Genomic DNA, 15,585 nt, shown 5'->3' with positions numbered 1-15,585 from the left:
ACCAAGTTTGTTCACTGTCCACTTTATCTTTTATTTTTTCCAGAAATTGGTCATGCAGTGCTTTGTTCTGCCAACTCTCCATTCTTGATTTTATCATGTTTTCTATATTCTTGTTTCGTCTGTTGGGCCTTCAGTAGTTTTTTGTCTTTACTTCAATTAATAGATGTTCTTGACTTTCTTTTAAATAATCAGCCAGTGCATGTTTTTCTTCTTCAATTGTTTGCTTCACTTGTAATAATCCTCTGCCACCTGATTTTTGGGGCAGGTACAGTCTATCAATATCACCACGTGGATGTAAACTATAGTGCATTGTCATTAGTTTCCTGGTTTTTCGGTCCAAAATGTCCAAATCAGCTTGTGTCCAGTTAACTATACCAGCTGTGTATCTTATAACTGGTATTGCCCAGGTATTTATGGCCTTGATTGTATTTCCACCATTCAATTTAGATTTCAAAATTTTCCTAACTCTGTTGGTGTACTCTCGCCTGACAATAGTTTTTACTACTCCATGCTTGATGTTATCCAACTGATGTTATCCAACTGCATTATTATTGTTATTGTTATTATTATTATGTGTGGTCAATGGTATTAAAGACAAATGCCAGCATGTTTGCAGAAGGGGTATAATTCAATGCAGATATTTTAAAATAGCTTTACATTTTTGGGAGTTTTAGTATGTGTTGCAATATTTGTGACTTCTGTAGAAAAATAGAAATCAAACTAGAAAAAACAGTCTTCTCTGCCGAATCAGTGTATAAAGGGAAATTATTAATAAAATAGTCAAAGGTTTCAACAGCATAAGGGGACAACAGATTTCCTGAAACCCGGCCTAAAGCTAAATATGGCTTTATTTGTTTAAGATTTCAGTGTAAGTAAATATTTTTATTAAGAATTGGAAAACAGTCAAGATTTCCTCCTTTTTCTTAGAACTTTGAGCAAAACTAAATTTATTTTTAAAAAATTATTAAACGTATTTAAACATTAAAAAACAATACACAAATTTCCACTCTTTGCAGCATTTCCATATCAGTATCACTATATCATTCATATTTACATAAGTTCTATTTCTATAATTCACTATTATATAACATATAAATATTTAGATTGTAGTAATATTTACAAATATATACAGTGTTGTCATGTTATTATAGACATTACATCTATCATCTAGCCATTAATACCATATATCCAAACTTTATGATATTCTGATTCTTCTCTGTCTTTCAGTTCCATGGTCAACCTATCCATCTCTGCATACTCAAGTACTTTTCTTATAATCATTGCATCTGAAGCAATATTATTCTGCTTCCAATTTTGAGCAAAGACAATTCTCGTTGTAGTTAGTATATATAATATTATATATTGAAATTTTTTACACATATTTCCACCAGGGGTGGGTTCTGGCTGCTGCTAATGCCGTTCACTCAGGGGTGTGCTGCATGCACACTTGATGCGTGTTATGCACGCATGTGCGGTACTAAACAAATTACCGTATTTATCGGCGTATAACACGCACCGGCGTATAACACGCATCCCCCATTTTAACACAAAAATTTGAGTAAAAATTTTTTTCATTAAAAATAAATGACTTGGAAGCTCGGAACTTAATGTTGGATTAAAATTTATAACATTAGAACATGAATTATAACATTAACTCCTCTTAAAAGGCAAATATGAAATGAAAAAACACCTCTGAGCAAAAAAACTTAATCAGAATCACTGCTTTTTGGAAAACCAAAAAACTCTTCCTCATCTTCACTTGTATCCTCAAAATCAAACTGAGCACTGCTTTCACTGCTTTCACTGTCTTCATAGATCAGTTCGTCTTCTTCCCCATCCAAAGCATTGCTTATGCCACATTTCTTAAAAGAGTTGATAACAATATCTTCTTTGACTGCGTCCCATGATGTTTTCACCCACTGACACACTTTTGAAATGCTAGGTCTTTTCATTCGCCCAGAATTTGTAACTTCATGTTGAGTTTCATCACACATGTATTTATTCCACTCTTCACGCATAAAAGCTTTGAAGGGCTTGTTAATGCAAACATCTAATGGCTGTAATTGTGAGGTCAGTCCGCCTGGAATAACTGCTATATCAGTTTTGAACTTTTGAAACTCCGCCTTTGTTCTTTCTGTAAGATGAGATCTAAATGCGTCCAATACCAATAAGCATGGCTTCTTTAACAAAGCACCTGGGCGCTTCCCCCACACATTTTTAATCCAAAGCTTCATGCCTTCTTCATCTATCCATCCTTTTGGATGAACATGCACTTGTACGCCACTAGGAATTCTCTCCTTTGGTAACGTTTTTCTTTTAAAAATTACCAATGGAGGCAGCTTATTTCCATCTGCAGTGCAGGCAAGAACAAGAGTGTAACGATTTTTTTCATGCCCTGAAGTTTTAATTGTTACTGTTTTAGTACCTTTTGAATCCACAGTTTTATTTGAAGGAACATCGAAAGTGAGGGGAACTTCGTCCATGTTGCCGATTTGACCCATTTCAAAATTTTGTCTTTTTCTTGCATTGATAATAAATCTATGAAAATGTATTATCTTTTCCTCATAATCATCTGGCATACGCTGGGCAATCCTTGTTCTTGTTCGCATCCGAAGGTCATGCCTCTTCATAAATCTTTGGCACCATGACGTTGTCCCTTTAAAATCCTGGATTTGCAGCTCTTTGCTGATTTTCACAGCTTCAAAAGTCAGCATTTTTGTTGATAAAGCAATGCCTGCTTTTCTTTGGTTCAGGACGAATTCCTTCACTTTACTTTCTAGTTGTGGCCATTTCGTTATGCCACTGCGCAAAGCACATTTTGATTTTGGTAACATCTTGATTTTTTCGACATTTTTTCGCCACTCTCGTATTGTGCATTCTGTTGGTGGCTCTCCAAAATGCCTTGCTGAAGCCCTATTCCCATGTTGCTTGGCATATTCTACAACTTTTAACTTGAAAGCAGCTGTATATGCTGAACGCTTCTGTCTTGATTCCATCAGGGATATACAGTATTTTACCTATGGCTGTTTAAACAATAAAAGTTACCGTCAGACATGCGGTTCATTTCCCCCTTTAATTGCGCTGACGAGTAACGTCCTCAGCGTAACGTCAGGGACGTCACTCGTCAGAAGTACGGCAGAAGTAACAGCAGCGCGGGCGGCTGCGGACTCACAGCTGATTGGGAGAATGCCGGCGTGTACACTTGGGACCAGAGAGCAGGCGGGCGGGAAGGTAAGCACCCGCAATGATGGAGAAAAAATACAGGCAGCGGGCGGCTCTCTGGCCGCTGCGAGCCGCTGCTGCTAGGATGGGGTTAAATCAGGCAGCGGGCGGCTCTCCAGCCGCCGCTTGTTCAATGATGGGGTTAAAGCGAACAGCAGGTGGCTGGAGAGCTGCCGCCACTGCTGCAAGGTAGGGGTTATATCAGGCAGGGTAGCTGGAGAGCCGCCGACGCTGCCATGAAATGGATGCTGCACTTCTATGAGTATCATGGGCGCCGGTGAATCAGCTGGAGCAGGCAGTTTGGGACCCGGCGTATAACACGCAGTATCGGCGTATAACACGCAGGCAGGGTTTAAGCTTGCAATTTTAGTTTTAAAACTGCGTGTTATACGCCGATAAATACGGTATCTTTTTAAAACTCATATAAATCCTTTAAAGATATAATCATTTTATCTTGTGCTATGGAGTGCCTTATTTAACTAGCCTCTGTGTGAAGAATTCTGAGTGCAGCTGATACCACATTTTGTGGTGATAAATTCCATACCTATACTCTATGTTAAATATTTAAAATGAAAATGATAAAATGTAAAAATTGTTGAATTTCTAATTTGCGGGTATAAAAGCATACCCATGTCCAGAAGTAAATCTAAAACATAGTTTGACTTTCCAAAATTCCTCCATCTTTTTTTTCCTGATAAAATGGGATAATACATATTGCTTCCTATTGGGAAAGTATATTGACTTTTTAACTCACTCCACAAATTATGTGACTAATATACAAGATATACTTCTGCATAAAAATTGGTATGCTAGAAGAATGTGCTCTTTGTTATATATAACCATCTAAGGCATTCAGATGTATATTTTGTTTGGGAAACGCATGATTGATATCATATGTGCTACAGGTTATCAGATCTTTCTTATATTCATTTATTGGGGAAAAATAAAATAAATTTAATTATAAAAGCAAGGACTGCCAAAGATCTCAATACATTTTCTTAAAAAATTAACATGATCTAGGAGTAGAATCAAAGAAAATACTTAGGAACTGTGAAACCACAAATACCGTGGAAAAGTTCCCCCAAATACTATAGAGTCTGGGAAATGAAAAATTAGCAATAAATGCTGGAATTTCGCAACTAAGCTCCTGTTGACACCAGAGGGAATAAACCATAAGCTGAGTGGCTGGCAGGGAGCAAAAGGCTCTACATTTGTATTCTGAAATGCATCTCTAGAGCTCTTTTATGTAATTCAAAATATATTCACTCATTTTCTTATTCTCTATATTGCAAAGCAAAATACAAAAATGTGAGATTCAAATCTGCAGTCCCTTTATTTTTGAAGATACTTGTTTCGATTTAGAATGCATAATCAAAGGACCCCCATTTATATTTAATAAGTGAATAATACATTTCACCTTCATGCTGCCTGAATATTTAGGCACTCGTTTTGTTTCATAATCCATGAATCTGAGGGGCTCACATGTTTAATTCAAATTATTTTATTGCTGAGAGGATCTATGAGTTCTATCATATGACAATTTCATGTATTAGGATTGATATACTATCATCATCATGTAGTCCTTAATGCTTTTCTTTGCATCTTTAAGTCAGTCTTACCCTTTGATGACTGTCTTGATTACTCCCTGAAATTTTGGAGTCAAGTTTTTTTTGGAAGTGGCTTGCCCTTGCCTCCTTCCTAGGGTTGAGAGAGAGTGACTGCCCAATGTCACCAGTTGGCTTCATGCCACAAGTGGGACTAGAATTCCCAATCTCCTGGTTTCTAACTTGGTACTTTAATGACGGCACCAAACTGGTTCTCCATTTGTGCTTTAGAGATGTGTAGGTTGAAGTCAAATTGTAAGTTGTTTTATTTTAGTGAGGCAAATCTTGCTATCAACCTTTCCTGTCCAATGTCTCTTTTTGCTCTTGAGAGTTTATATTTAAACATTTACCTTATAAAAATCAGTAGTTGGACTTATGAATACATTATCTTTATATCAACAGGTTTTCAAATTTTGGCTTCCTAAAAAAAAGATTTCATTAATTCATAAGCATGTTTGCTATAAACTTTAATCAAACATCACTTTGCCCTTCAGATGTGCATGGACTTTTGACTTCATACTCTAATCATACCTTTCCAAGGCCTTGTAAAGAAATTAAATGAGGGGCTCAGCTTCACAAACAAGGTCTAGGATGAATCAGAACATGTACAGATTATTCAGAAAACAAAGTAGCTGACACACTGACAAGGTATAATTCCTAAATCTGGTTTAAGTTTCCCTACTACAACTATAAAGAATATTGGGAAGCTTTGGATTTGTCACCAGTTATCAGCTAATCTATTTTGCAGGCTTGTTATAAAATTAAAATATAAAATGTTTACATTTATATTTTTTTGAGCCTTGCTATTTTGTAATCTGTATTTCTTGTGAAAAGGAAAAGGGAGGAAGTTATATTCCATGAACAGATAGTCCTCGCCTTACATCCATTCATTCAGTGATCCATGAAAAAATGGGCATCTGATTTGCCCCCAAAGTTTTGGCCATTACAGCACCCTCCCTTGGCCTCCCTCAACTCATGTGTGTCCTGTGCTAGGCCTCTTAAGTCTTTCCATGCCCTTTCCCCGCTATTTGAGTATTCTTTGGATATATATGCTGGTCTTGTTATATTCGGGTCTTTTCCCATGTAAGATTGAGATTGTCTTGGAAACGTTTCGGCGAGGTCTCACTTGCCATCTTCAGGCTGGGTTTTGGCCTTAAAGCGTGGTCGGTGCTGCCGTCTTTCCATAAATCTTGGTGGGGGTGTGTGGAGTGCTGGCTTTGTTTCAGTAAGTGGAATGATTGGTTGTGTGGTTGTATCATGATTGGTAGATTGGTGCTGATTGATGCTGGCTGTGTGCCTGTTGTTGTTTCGTGTGGTAACGGCCTGGGTGATGGGTAGGGCTCGTTTGTTGACTAGGGCTGGTTTCCAGATGTCTGGTAGGCGTGAGGTATTGTCACACTTATTCATGTTGTGGAGGTGTTTCTCTATTTTGACAGCTTCCATAATTATTCTTGTTGAAGTGTTCAGTTTTGTAGATTAACCTGGTTCCTTCAAAATTAATTTCATGTCCTGTAGCTTTAAGGTGCTGGAAAAGGGAGGAAGTTTTTTCTTTTTTTCTTACTGCGTTCTTATATATATTTGTTTTCATAGATTTTCACGGGTACAGGTATGCAGGTCTTGGCGTATTCGGGTCTTTTCCCGTGTAAGATTGAGAGTATCTTGATGATGTTTTGATAAGGTCCCACTCGCCATCTTCAGGCTGGTGCCTTCAGCTTTGGTTCTTTCAAATCTCCAAAACTGAACACTTCAACAAGAGAATAATTATGGAAGCCATTGAAATAGAGAAACACCCCAACAACATGAATAAACGTGACGATATCTCCTGCCTGCCAGACATCTGGAAACTAGCCCTAGTCAACAAATGAGTCCCAGCCACGAAAACCGACACCAGACCCAGAACAACATAGGACGCAACAACCAATCACCAGACTCAAACCCAAACCCATCCCATAGACCAAATGCAGCCACCATCCAGAAGCCAAACCACAGCCGCATCACCAACTGCTGCACCCCCCACTGACCCCCACACAAAGCAAACTGACACATGCCATGTACACACAGCCAGATCGCAAACTCAGAGCCAAACCAAAGCCTGGGATGTTACACCTCAGCCACCTGCTCAGGACATTACATCACAGAACTCAGGAGGTTACAACACAGTCAACCCTCCAGGAGGTTGCAGCACAGGACTCAGGATATCACTACAATAGAGCTCAGAATGTCATCACACAGCCCATTACCCAGGTCGTTACAACACAAAAAGGCACACAGCCATTACCTCAGCCACACAGGATGTTATGAAACAGCCAACTAATCTGCAAACATCAACTCCATCAACTAATCAAGATGTTACAACACAGCCAACCAATCCACCTACAGCAACAAAGCCAGCAATCCACACACCCTGACCAATATTTATAGAAAGATGGCAGCTCCTATCACGCTTTACTCGCACAAGCACGAAGCCAAAGGCACCAGCCTGAAGATGGCAAGTGGGACCTCATCGAAACATTGCCAAGATACTCTCAATCTTACACGGGAAAAACCCTGAATATGCCAAGACCTGCATATTATTGGGTTTCTGTCTGGATGGTCTCTTGTGATGAGCCGATAGACAGAGAAAGGAAGCAGTATGCCTCCTCCCATATATGGGCACACCAGGGGTTGTGACACTAAATACATACCTATTTCCCTGGCTCAGCTGATAAAGGAAGAGAGCCTTGTGGCTTAGTGGTTAACACAACGGTCTAATATGTAATACAGCCTAGGTTCTAATCCCAGTAAGGGTATGGCTAGCTGATGAGAGCTAAATAGCTTGAAATAGATCTATACTAGTCTCCCTTTATTTATTTATCAGCACAAATACAACACACACACACACATACATACACATACACACACACACATACATACATACATACATACATACATACAATAATTCTATTAAGGCTTAATTTGTTTTTTTTTTTTTTTCCCCTGTTTAAATGTTTTATTCATTTTCATTTTCAATTTTGTACATTCACTTATATACTGAATATTTGCAATAATAATAATAATATAATAATAAAAAAAGAAAAACCCCAACCTAAACACAACTCATCATAAACCCAACCTATCGCTTTCATACACCCCTTCTTCTCCCCCTCCAACTTTCCTTTCTCCCCCCAACGATCACCCCTCTTACTTCCCTTTCCCCTCCTATCTTCCTTTCTCGCCTTCCTCACCCTCCTTCCCCTCTCATCCTCCTTACATTCCCCTCTTCCTCCCTCCTTACTTCTCCCTCTTCCTTTCCTCTACTTCTCACTTTGGTGCATTTCTCTATTCCTTAATCTATTCAGTTACTAAAAATTACGCTGAAAAGAAAAAAGAAGAAAAAAAAATAAAAAGAAAAAAAAAGAGAAAAATAAAAAGAAAAGATAAGGAACAACAGTATACAAGTGTATTCTTCTTATTCTATATATTGAAACTATATCTCCACCCACCCACCCACCCCCAATGAACCCCCCCTCCCTAATCCCCTCCGACTTCCCAGGTCCCACACCCGGCACAGTTCAGTACCATTCACCTTCTAAAATATCTTATTAACAATAATAATGAAAATAAAATAAAAAGAACACTCCGAAAAGAAAAAAAAACGAAAAAATAAATTAAAAAAAATTAAAAATCTTTTGCATTATGCTCAGCCTCCCATCATTCTTAAAATTTAAACAATATAAATCATTCCATTTATATTTTGTCCTCGTCCCTTACTTCTTTGATATTTACCCCCATCTTCCTGTAGACTCTCCAGATAGCCTTTCTTAACCTTATATTCAAATATTAGTTTATACAAAAATCAATTTATCTTCAAATACAGAGCAGTCTAATCATACTTTCGCTACTCATCTTCCTACCCTTCGTTTCTCATCTCCATTCCTCCCAAGCCCAAATTCCATAAGATTAGGATCTCGCTCTTCACTTTAAAATCCTGAGCTTTTTATGTTATACTTCAAGCATGTAAATCCGTAAAATGTGTGCCCAAAATCCATACCACTTCATTCAATCCCAAGATCCCTTCATCAATATCTCGCTCCACCTTCCCTTCTGCCCCACTCCTCCCGACTCCATTCATCCCAAACCGCAATTCAAATAAATCTTAGTCCCCGCTTTCCTCACAGAAAACAATTCATGCACAGTTTGGATTGAAATTCAAATAAGTCTTATAAAAGTCCCGTACAATATCTGTCCAAAATAAGCAATGCTTCTTTCCATTCCTCATCAGTACACAGCTTTACCATTTCATACCAAACAGAAATCCTAAAATTTTAATCAGTCCAAGAGCTTAGAAAGTATTTTAAAGACATCGCTGGATCTATATTCTTTACTCTTCTGCCCTTCCGGAAAGAGAAGGCAACCCTCTGCCTTATAACCACGTGTCCCGCTGCTTTAAAAGTATGGCTAAATCCTCAGTTTCCGCTCTTCTGCCTCTCCAGTAGGGGGAGAACAACTCCCTCCATCTTGTAACCAAGTAAGTTGCTGCTTGTCTTTCCTTCACCTTGTCCTTCCACATTTCCGAGTGAGTCAAGAAGCCCCGCCTTCAGAGTTTTATAATAAAAGTCCCGAGCTTCCGAAACAGAATTAATACGAAATCTTTGATTTTCGAGTGTAACTGTGATTCCAACTGGAGCTTCCCATTTATACTGTATTTGACGATTTCTAAGTTCTTGGGTTAAAAAAGTATAGCCTCTCCTTGCTTGCAGCATCTGGAGCGGGATTTCTTTAAAGACAAACAAATCATGGCCATCGATTCGGAGCCTGTTGTTGTAAAACTTTTGGGTGATCGCATTTCTGGATTCTCTTGTGAAAAAGTATATAATTATGTCTCTTGGAAGCTGTCGTTGTTCTGCTACACACGAATTCTGGCGATAGATTTTTCGAATATTCCAATCAAAATTGAATCCCGGACCTCCCACCGCTTGGCTGAAAGCTTCTACAAACGTCTGTTTCAAGTTCTCTCCTTTCTTTTCGGGCAGTCCTCTGACTCTTATTGCAAACGCCTTTCTGTTATAATTTATCATTATAAGTTGTGTTTGAGTATCTCTAATCTCTTGTTGTAATGCTTGGATGTTGGAAGTCAAATTAGAATTAGCCTCCTCCAAAGTTTCCAGTTTAGTCTCCATTTCTTCGATATAATCTGTCAAAGTAGACATAGCTTCAAACATATCCACCTTTATTTGGGCAATTTTAGTCTGTATTTTGTCGCATAAATCCAGCACAAATTCTTTGATTTCTTGTTTAAAATCATTGAGTATTTGAAAAAGAAGCTCCTGTGTCAAGGAATCTCCAGTAGGGGGTGTAGGAGGCAAAGGCAGCGATTTACTAACAAGTTCTTTAAGCACATGCGGGGGGGATTTTTTTGCCTGCTTAGACCTGGGAGGCATTATAGATAAAAGCTGAGAATAAACAGATAAACAGTGTCTTCACCTGGTCAGTTCTCAATAAGTTATTTGTAGATTTTGCTTGTTAATGAGTAGCAGTCTCCGGGGAGATAAAGCCGGTTAATTGCGTCATCAATCACCAACACAGTAAAAACGCCATCTTGTAGCACGGTTGAACAAAGAAGTTTCAAAGGAAAAACAAGGCTGGTGTTTAGATAGTTATAAAAAAAGGAACATCACAGGAGTAAGACCCGCTCGTGTTAGCCTTAAGTTGCTTTAAGCAATTTATCATTGTCCTGAGGGGGGGGATCGCCTGTCTAGGGCTGCAAAAAGGCAGCTGCGAGGAACTGGCTGGAGATAAGAGCTCAGTTACGCTGGATCTCTTCTCCGTTCGCAGCCCCAAAAAAAAAAGAGGGCTGTGAACTACGAATAAATCCTAGCACCTGAGCTTCTGCCTGCCCCTTTCTGCCAAAAAGGGGTGATATCTATTGATCTTAATTAGATATACAGACCAGAACTCTGAGAGGGGCTCCGTTGAGCTCCTTCGGCGACAGGCTCCGCCCCCAGGAAGCCTAAGGCTTAATTTGTTTGTTGATAGTATTCTTTATTTTTTTCCAGAGCTGGTAACGTTATAAACTTCATGGGCTTTTTTGTTTAGCTGTTCTATTATTTCATTGAAACTCTTTCTTTCTGATGTTCCTTTACCTATTTCTGTTCTTTATTTAAAAAAAAAAACCCTCCTCTTATTTCTCCAGTTCAACTTGTGTGGCATTTCTAGCACTATCAACATCTTGCACTGATAAAGACCGAACTTATTCCTCCTTTCTCTTCATTTATACTTATATTTTTACTGCTGACATATTATTTTCATTACTATGCTTTATCTTCCTATTTAGAAACAAAGCCCAGAGGGGGTAAAGATACAGCTTTATTATACACAAGAGATAATGTATACTGGTAGTAAAAAAAAGTAGATGTCCAAAATGATTTCAATTGTATCATTAATATAACACTGTATATGTTTCCTCCAGACTTTTTCATTCTGGTTTTATTGCTTAACAATTGTTTTCAAATTACACTGTATTATTCGTAATAGTCCAGTCCCATCCATGAAAATACAGTTTGATTTCTACCATATTTCTGTCTAAAGGTAAATGTAATTGTCTTGTGCTTGTAAGATCACAATGGTAGATATATGGGGTCAAGCTCTACCTTTAGGCCAAGTGTGATAATTCCTGCAATTATCTCGTAAAGGGTGGCAATGGGGAGCCAGTGCAAGCCGATACATGGTTGAGTTCTCTAAACTGGATTTTACTTCTCGGACAAGATTGAACAAGGACCCTTGTCGGTAGTACCGACAGAAGAAGGTTTACTTGCCATCCTAGTCAGTTCCTGTTTGTAGAATGGGGAAGGGTGTCTTTCTGTCAGATTAGCCCTGGCACCCACTAGGAGAATTTCCTATTGTCTCTCTAGATTTCTCAGTGGATGTTAGATGGAATGTAATTAAACCAATATGAGCTCCACTGTAGGTATCTGCTTGTTATTCTCAGCTTCCATAATTTGTATAATAATTTGTAATAATCATTAACTCTTCTTGTAAGCTAAATTAAGTTTAGATTTTATAGGTGTATACCAGTGGTAGGTTTCAATTTATTTTACTACTGGTTCACTCGCTGCTCATGCACGCTCACGCATGCGCAGAAGTGTCCAGGTGGGTGGGCAGAGCCTCCCACCACCGCCACTACCAGTTTACCTGATTCGGGACGAACTGGCAGAAACCCATCTCTGATGTATGCATATATCTATGTACACACAGAGAGAGCAACTATTTGCAAGGAATAGACTACCTGCAGCCTTCAGTTCTTCAATTATTGAAAAGTGGCTTCTCAATATCCTTCCATTTTAAAATTGAAAACAGCAGTTTAACTCCCAAAATAGGCCATTCAGATTAAAAAATAAATAAAATAAAATAAAAGGTCTTTAAAAGAAGAGTTTAGAAGAAACCTATGACACCCATATCTGTATTGTGGTCACATACATTTTATGGATCTCAGGCTCTAAAAACTTATCTTCTTAATTCCTGATGTATGATAATAGCCTTCAATTCCTGCGAAGAAGAGACCAATGTTTTCTTCTAACGTGTACAGATAGTCCTCAACGTACGACCACAATTGAGTCCAAATTTTATGTTGCTAAATGAGAAATTCGTTAAAGTGAATGTTGCCCATTTTACGACTTTTCTTGCCACAATTGTTAAGTGAATCACTGCAATTGTTAAATTAGTAACACCATTGTTAAGGGAAACTGGCTTCCCCATTGGCTTTGCTTGACAGGCAATAGCCCACGGTGATGTAATCCACTTCAGGTTATTTGTGATTCAACTGCTGATCCTGATATACCAGTTATATCTATAACACAATTTCTAAAATGCTTCATGCTTCCTTTAGATCATAGTTATAAATTTACTAACATAAAGATCAGACTAAATTTAAAATCTATTGCATTCTCTCCTACCTCCTCCAGTGTGGAACCAATTATATTTCCATTGTTAGATTTACAAAGAACTGTAATATTGCAGATGATGCTTGAACTTTACCATAGATTACAGGATTACATAGAAAGACCGTTCCACTAATTATCAAGTGGAATAGAGGAAATAAAGTAGAGAAGAAATAGTAAACTAAATGCTATTATCTAGAAATTGCAGATTTATTATTGTGATTCAACCTTCCCCAGAGAGCCCCAAGAACTTGCTCACACAAGAAACACGTTTCTGCCCTCTAATTCATTATTCTGACCCCCTTGGAACACTAAACTAGCAAAAGCCTGTCTCTGTGAAAATTAAGAGTTTTTGCACATTTCTCAGCTATATACACATATAGCTATGACTGCAGGCACAATTGATCACTGGATTGAGATCAGGATTGTTGGTAGCTTCCCCGCAGCCTTTTTACTAGCTTTCTTAGCTTTGATTCTGCTTGCCAACTATGGGGAACCTCAATTATACCCACTCTTTCAACTAACAGATTATGAGGAATGGGGGGGGGATCCTTTAATTTTTGACAATAGTAGAACCTAAAATAGTAGAACCTAAAGAACCTTAACGAAGGTTAACATATCTTACTCATGGAAGTTTTGTAAGTAGCCCTTGTTGAGTGTCAATATTTATAGATTAGAGACAACAGGTTTGATCTCTGATATTATATTATGACTGTGCAAATAAGATATCTGTAAAATATTGCAGTGGGTAATGTGCTGCAGGTTGCATTAATTCCCACCTTGGAAAAAAATGGGTCCTATTCACCTTTGCCTATATAAATTAAAGTATGCTATTTTTTAATAATTAGCCCAAGATGAGATATAAGTATATATTAACTACCAATCTCTCTCTATAAAAATGACTGGAACGTCTCAAGCAATTTCCACCAAACTTGGTACATAGATGAGTTACTCTCTGGAAAAAACACTGTGGGTGTAAGACACCCCTGACACCCCTTGGGATGTGTGTTCTGTTAAGATACAGCCTGTTGTGCCTTAAAATGGCTTCTATTGTACAGCACAGTGGAGTTGTCATGGTAACGGCTTCACAGTACTCTACAAGGGGGCTCCCTCTGGTAAGGGGGAAAATCCATTAGAAATTAAGTTTGGTCCGGATATTTTTCCCTTATAAATAAATACCCAGGCAATGCCAGGTTATCAACTAGTGGCATAATAAAACAACTGATATTTATATGTAGGAAAGATAATGTGCTTGGGGCCATTTAACAGCAAACAGCACCACACTGAGGGCCAGTGGAGAATCTCTCTTTATCCATTTGAGAGCTGGGGGCAACTTTTAACACAGACAGCTGAATATGCATCTCTCTATTAGATCTGCTATCACTTTTTGCCAATCACTGGTCAGTGACTAAAAGTTTAATAGATATTCAGTAGGGAAACAGGAAGACCAAATGAAGCTTTGTAGGAAATCTGACCCACCAGTTTTAACAATCACTTTCTATTTCAGAAAGGAGAGCTTTAGACAATTTTAATACAAATATTGCCACTGAAACAGACAGAGAGCATCTAGACAAAAATCTCACGTAATTCAAGAAGGAAAAGCAAAGAATGTAGAGAATGAAAATTTCATTGACCTGATTTGTTAGAGATGTTGGCCGGGACCGGCGTAGCAGAGCCGTTCATGTTAGCCATTGCGCTGTTCTTGGAAGCACTTGCTTTTGGTCTAGTTTTCGTTGCTTCTAGTGCTTTGACCTTCTTGGCATGTTTACTTCCTTTGTAGTGGGCCTCAGCCTGGCTCTACAAAGGAGAACAAATCAGGCTCAACATTCAGACTTGACATCACTCACAGATGAGAAGATGGAAAAAGAAAAGTTATACAACCTCCAACAAGAGCCACTACATTCTTTCGTCTAAGCAAAGTTAGTAGTGCTTCATTATTAATACTGTTCCAGGTTTTCACAAGACACTTTTCAGACTTTAACTGAGATCTTATTGAAGAGCATGTATTTTCAATGGATTATAAGGATCCAAAAAGATCTACCTTTTTATTAGTTTTTGACTTCTACTTGAGTACAGTTTTAACCCATTGCAGGAAGTTAAATGAAATTAGATTTGGAAATTAGATATTTATCTGACAATTAAGGGCCCAATTTTGCCCTCAATCAGAATACAATTCTATTGAAATCATTATGAGTTTGCCTAAGATTATAGTCTACTTATTTGTACCAGACTTTATGAAAGCACACATGCTTGTTTATGATTGCCTGTGTCTATTACAAGTCCTGTACAATACAGTTTTTATTTAAAGATAGGTATCCTGTCCTATGTGCAAAATTATACTTGCTTCTGATATTGCCTTTTTTTAAAACTTTTTTTGAAAACATGGGAGATATAAAGCCCCTTTTTCTGTTATATGAATAATCCAGCAGATATTATTATGCAACATTGAGTAAAATCTATATTACATATGGATAGTATAGTGACACTTTAAGTACTATATAATTCTAAGATGGTTTTGGCAAACGATTTGTATTAAAGAGCCTTTATAATATTTGCTTGCTAGAAAGTCAGCCATATTAGAGGAATTTCTTTTTGGTTTAGTTTAGAATTACTAGTTCTTAAACTCCAATTGATTAAGCAGCTTCTGTCCTTCTTTGTATGATACTAATACAATTGAAAACCTTGTAATAGTTTTAACAATCTTTATTGTGGTCCATATTTTGGTGATAGATTATTATGTGTTTGCATGTACACATATCATTTTAACTTTATTTTCTATGCAGTTTTACATAGAGAACACAATTGGTCCTATAGAAATACAATGCTTTCTTTTTTTAAGAACA

The 15,585-nt window shown here is 37.8% G+C and overlaps 1 protein-coding gene across 1 annotated transcript in view; it reads right to left on the bottom strand.

The window, feature by feature from the left end:
* The window catches only part of ZNF385B (zinc finger protein 385B), a 239,539-nt gene that overhangs the window by 21,067 nt on the left and 202,887 nt on the right, over positions 1 to 15,585 (bottom strand). Inside the window, exon 6 of the mRNA XM_032211549.1 lies at positions 14,377 to 14,539. Coding sequence (XP_032067440.1) covers positions 14,377 to 14,539 — 163 coding nt within the window. The remainder of the gene's footprint in view (positions 1 to 14,376; positions 14,540 to 15,585) is intronic.

This window comes from Thamnophis elegans, chromosome 1 (assembly GCF_009769535.1).
Source record: "Thamnophis elegans isolate rThaEle1 chromosome 1, rThaEle1.pri, whole genome shotgun sequence".
NCBI lineage: Eukaryota > Metazoa > Chordata > Lepidosauria > Squamata > Colubridae > Thamnophis > Thamnophis elegans.
The sequence above is the reverse complement of the archived record's forward strand: the minus strand, read 5'-3'. Positions and strand labels throughout refer to the sequence as shown.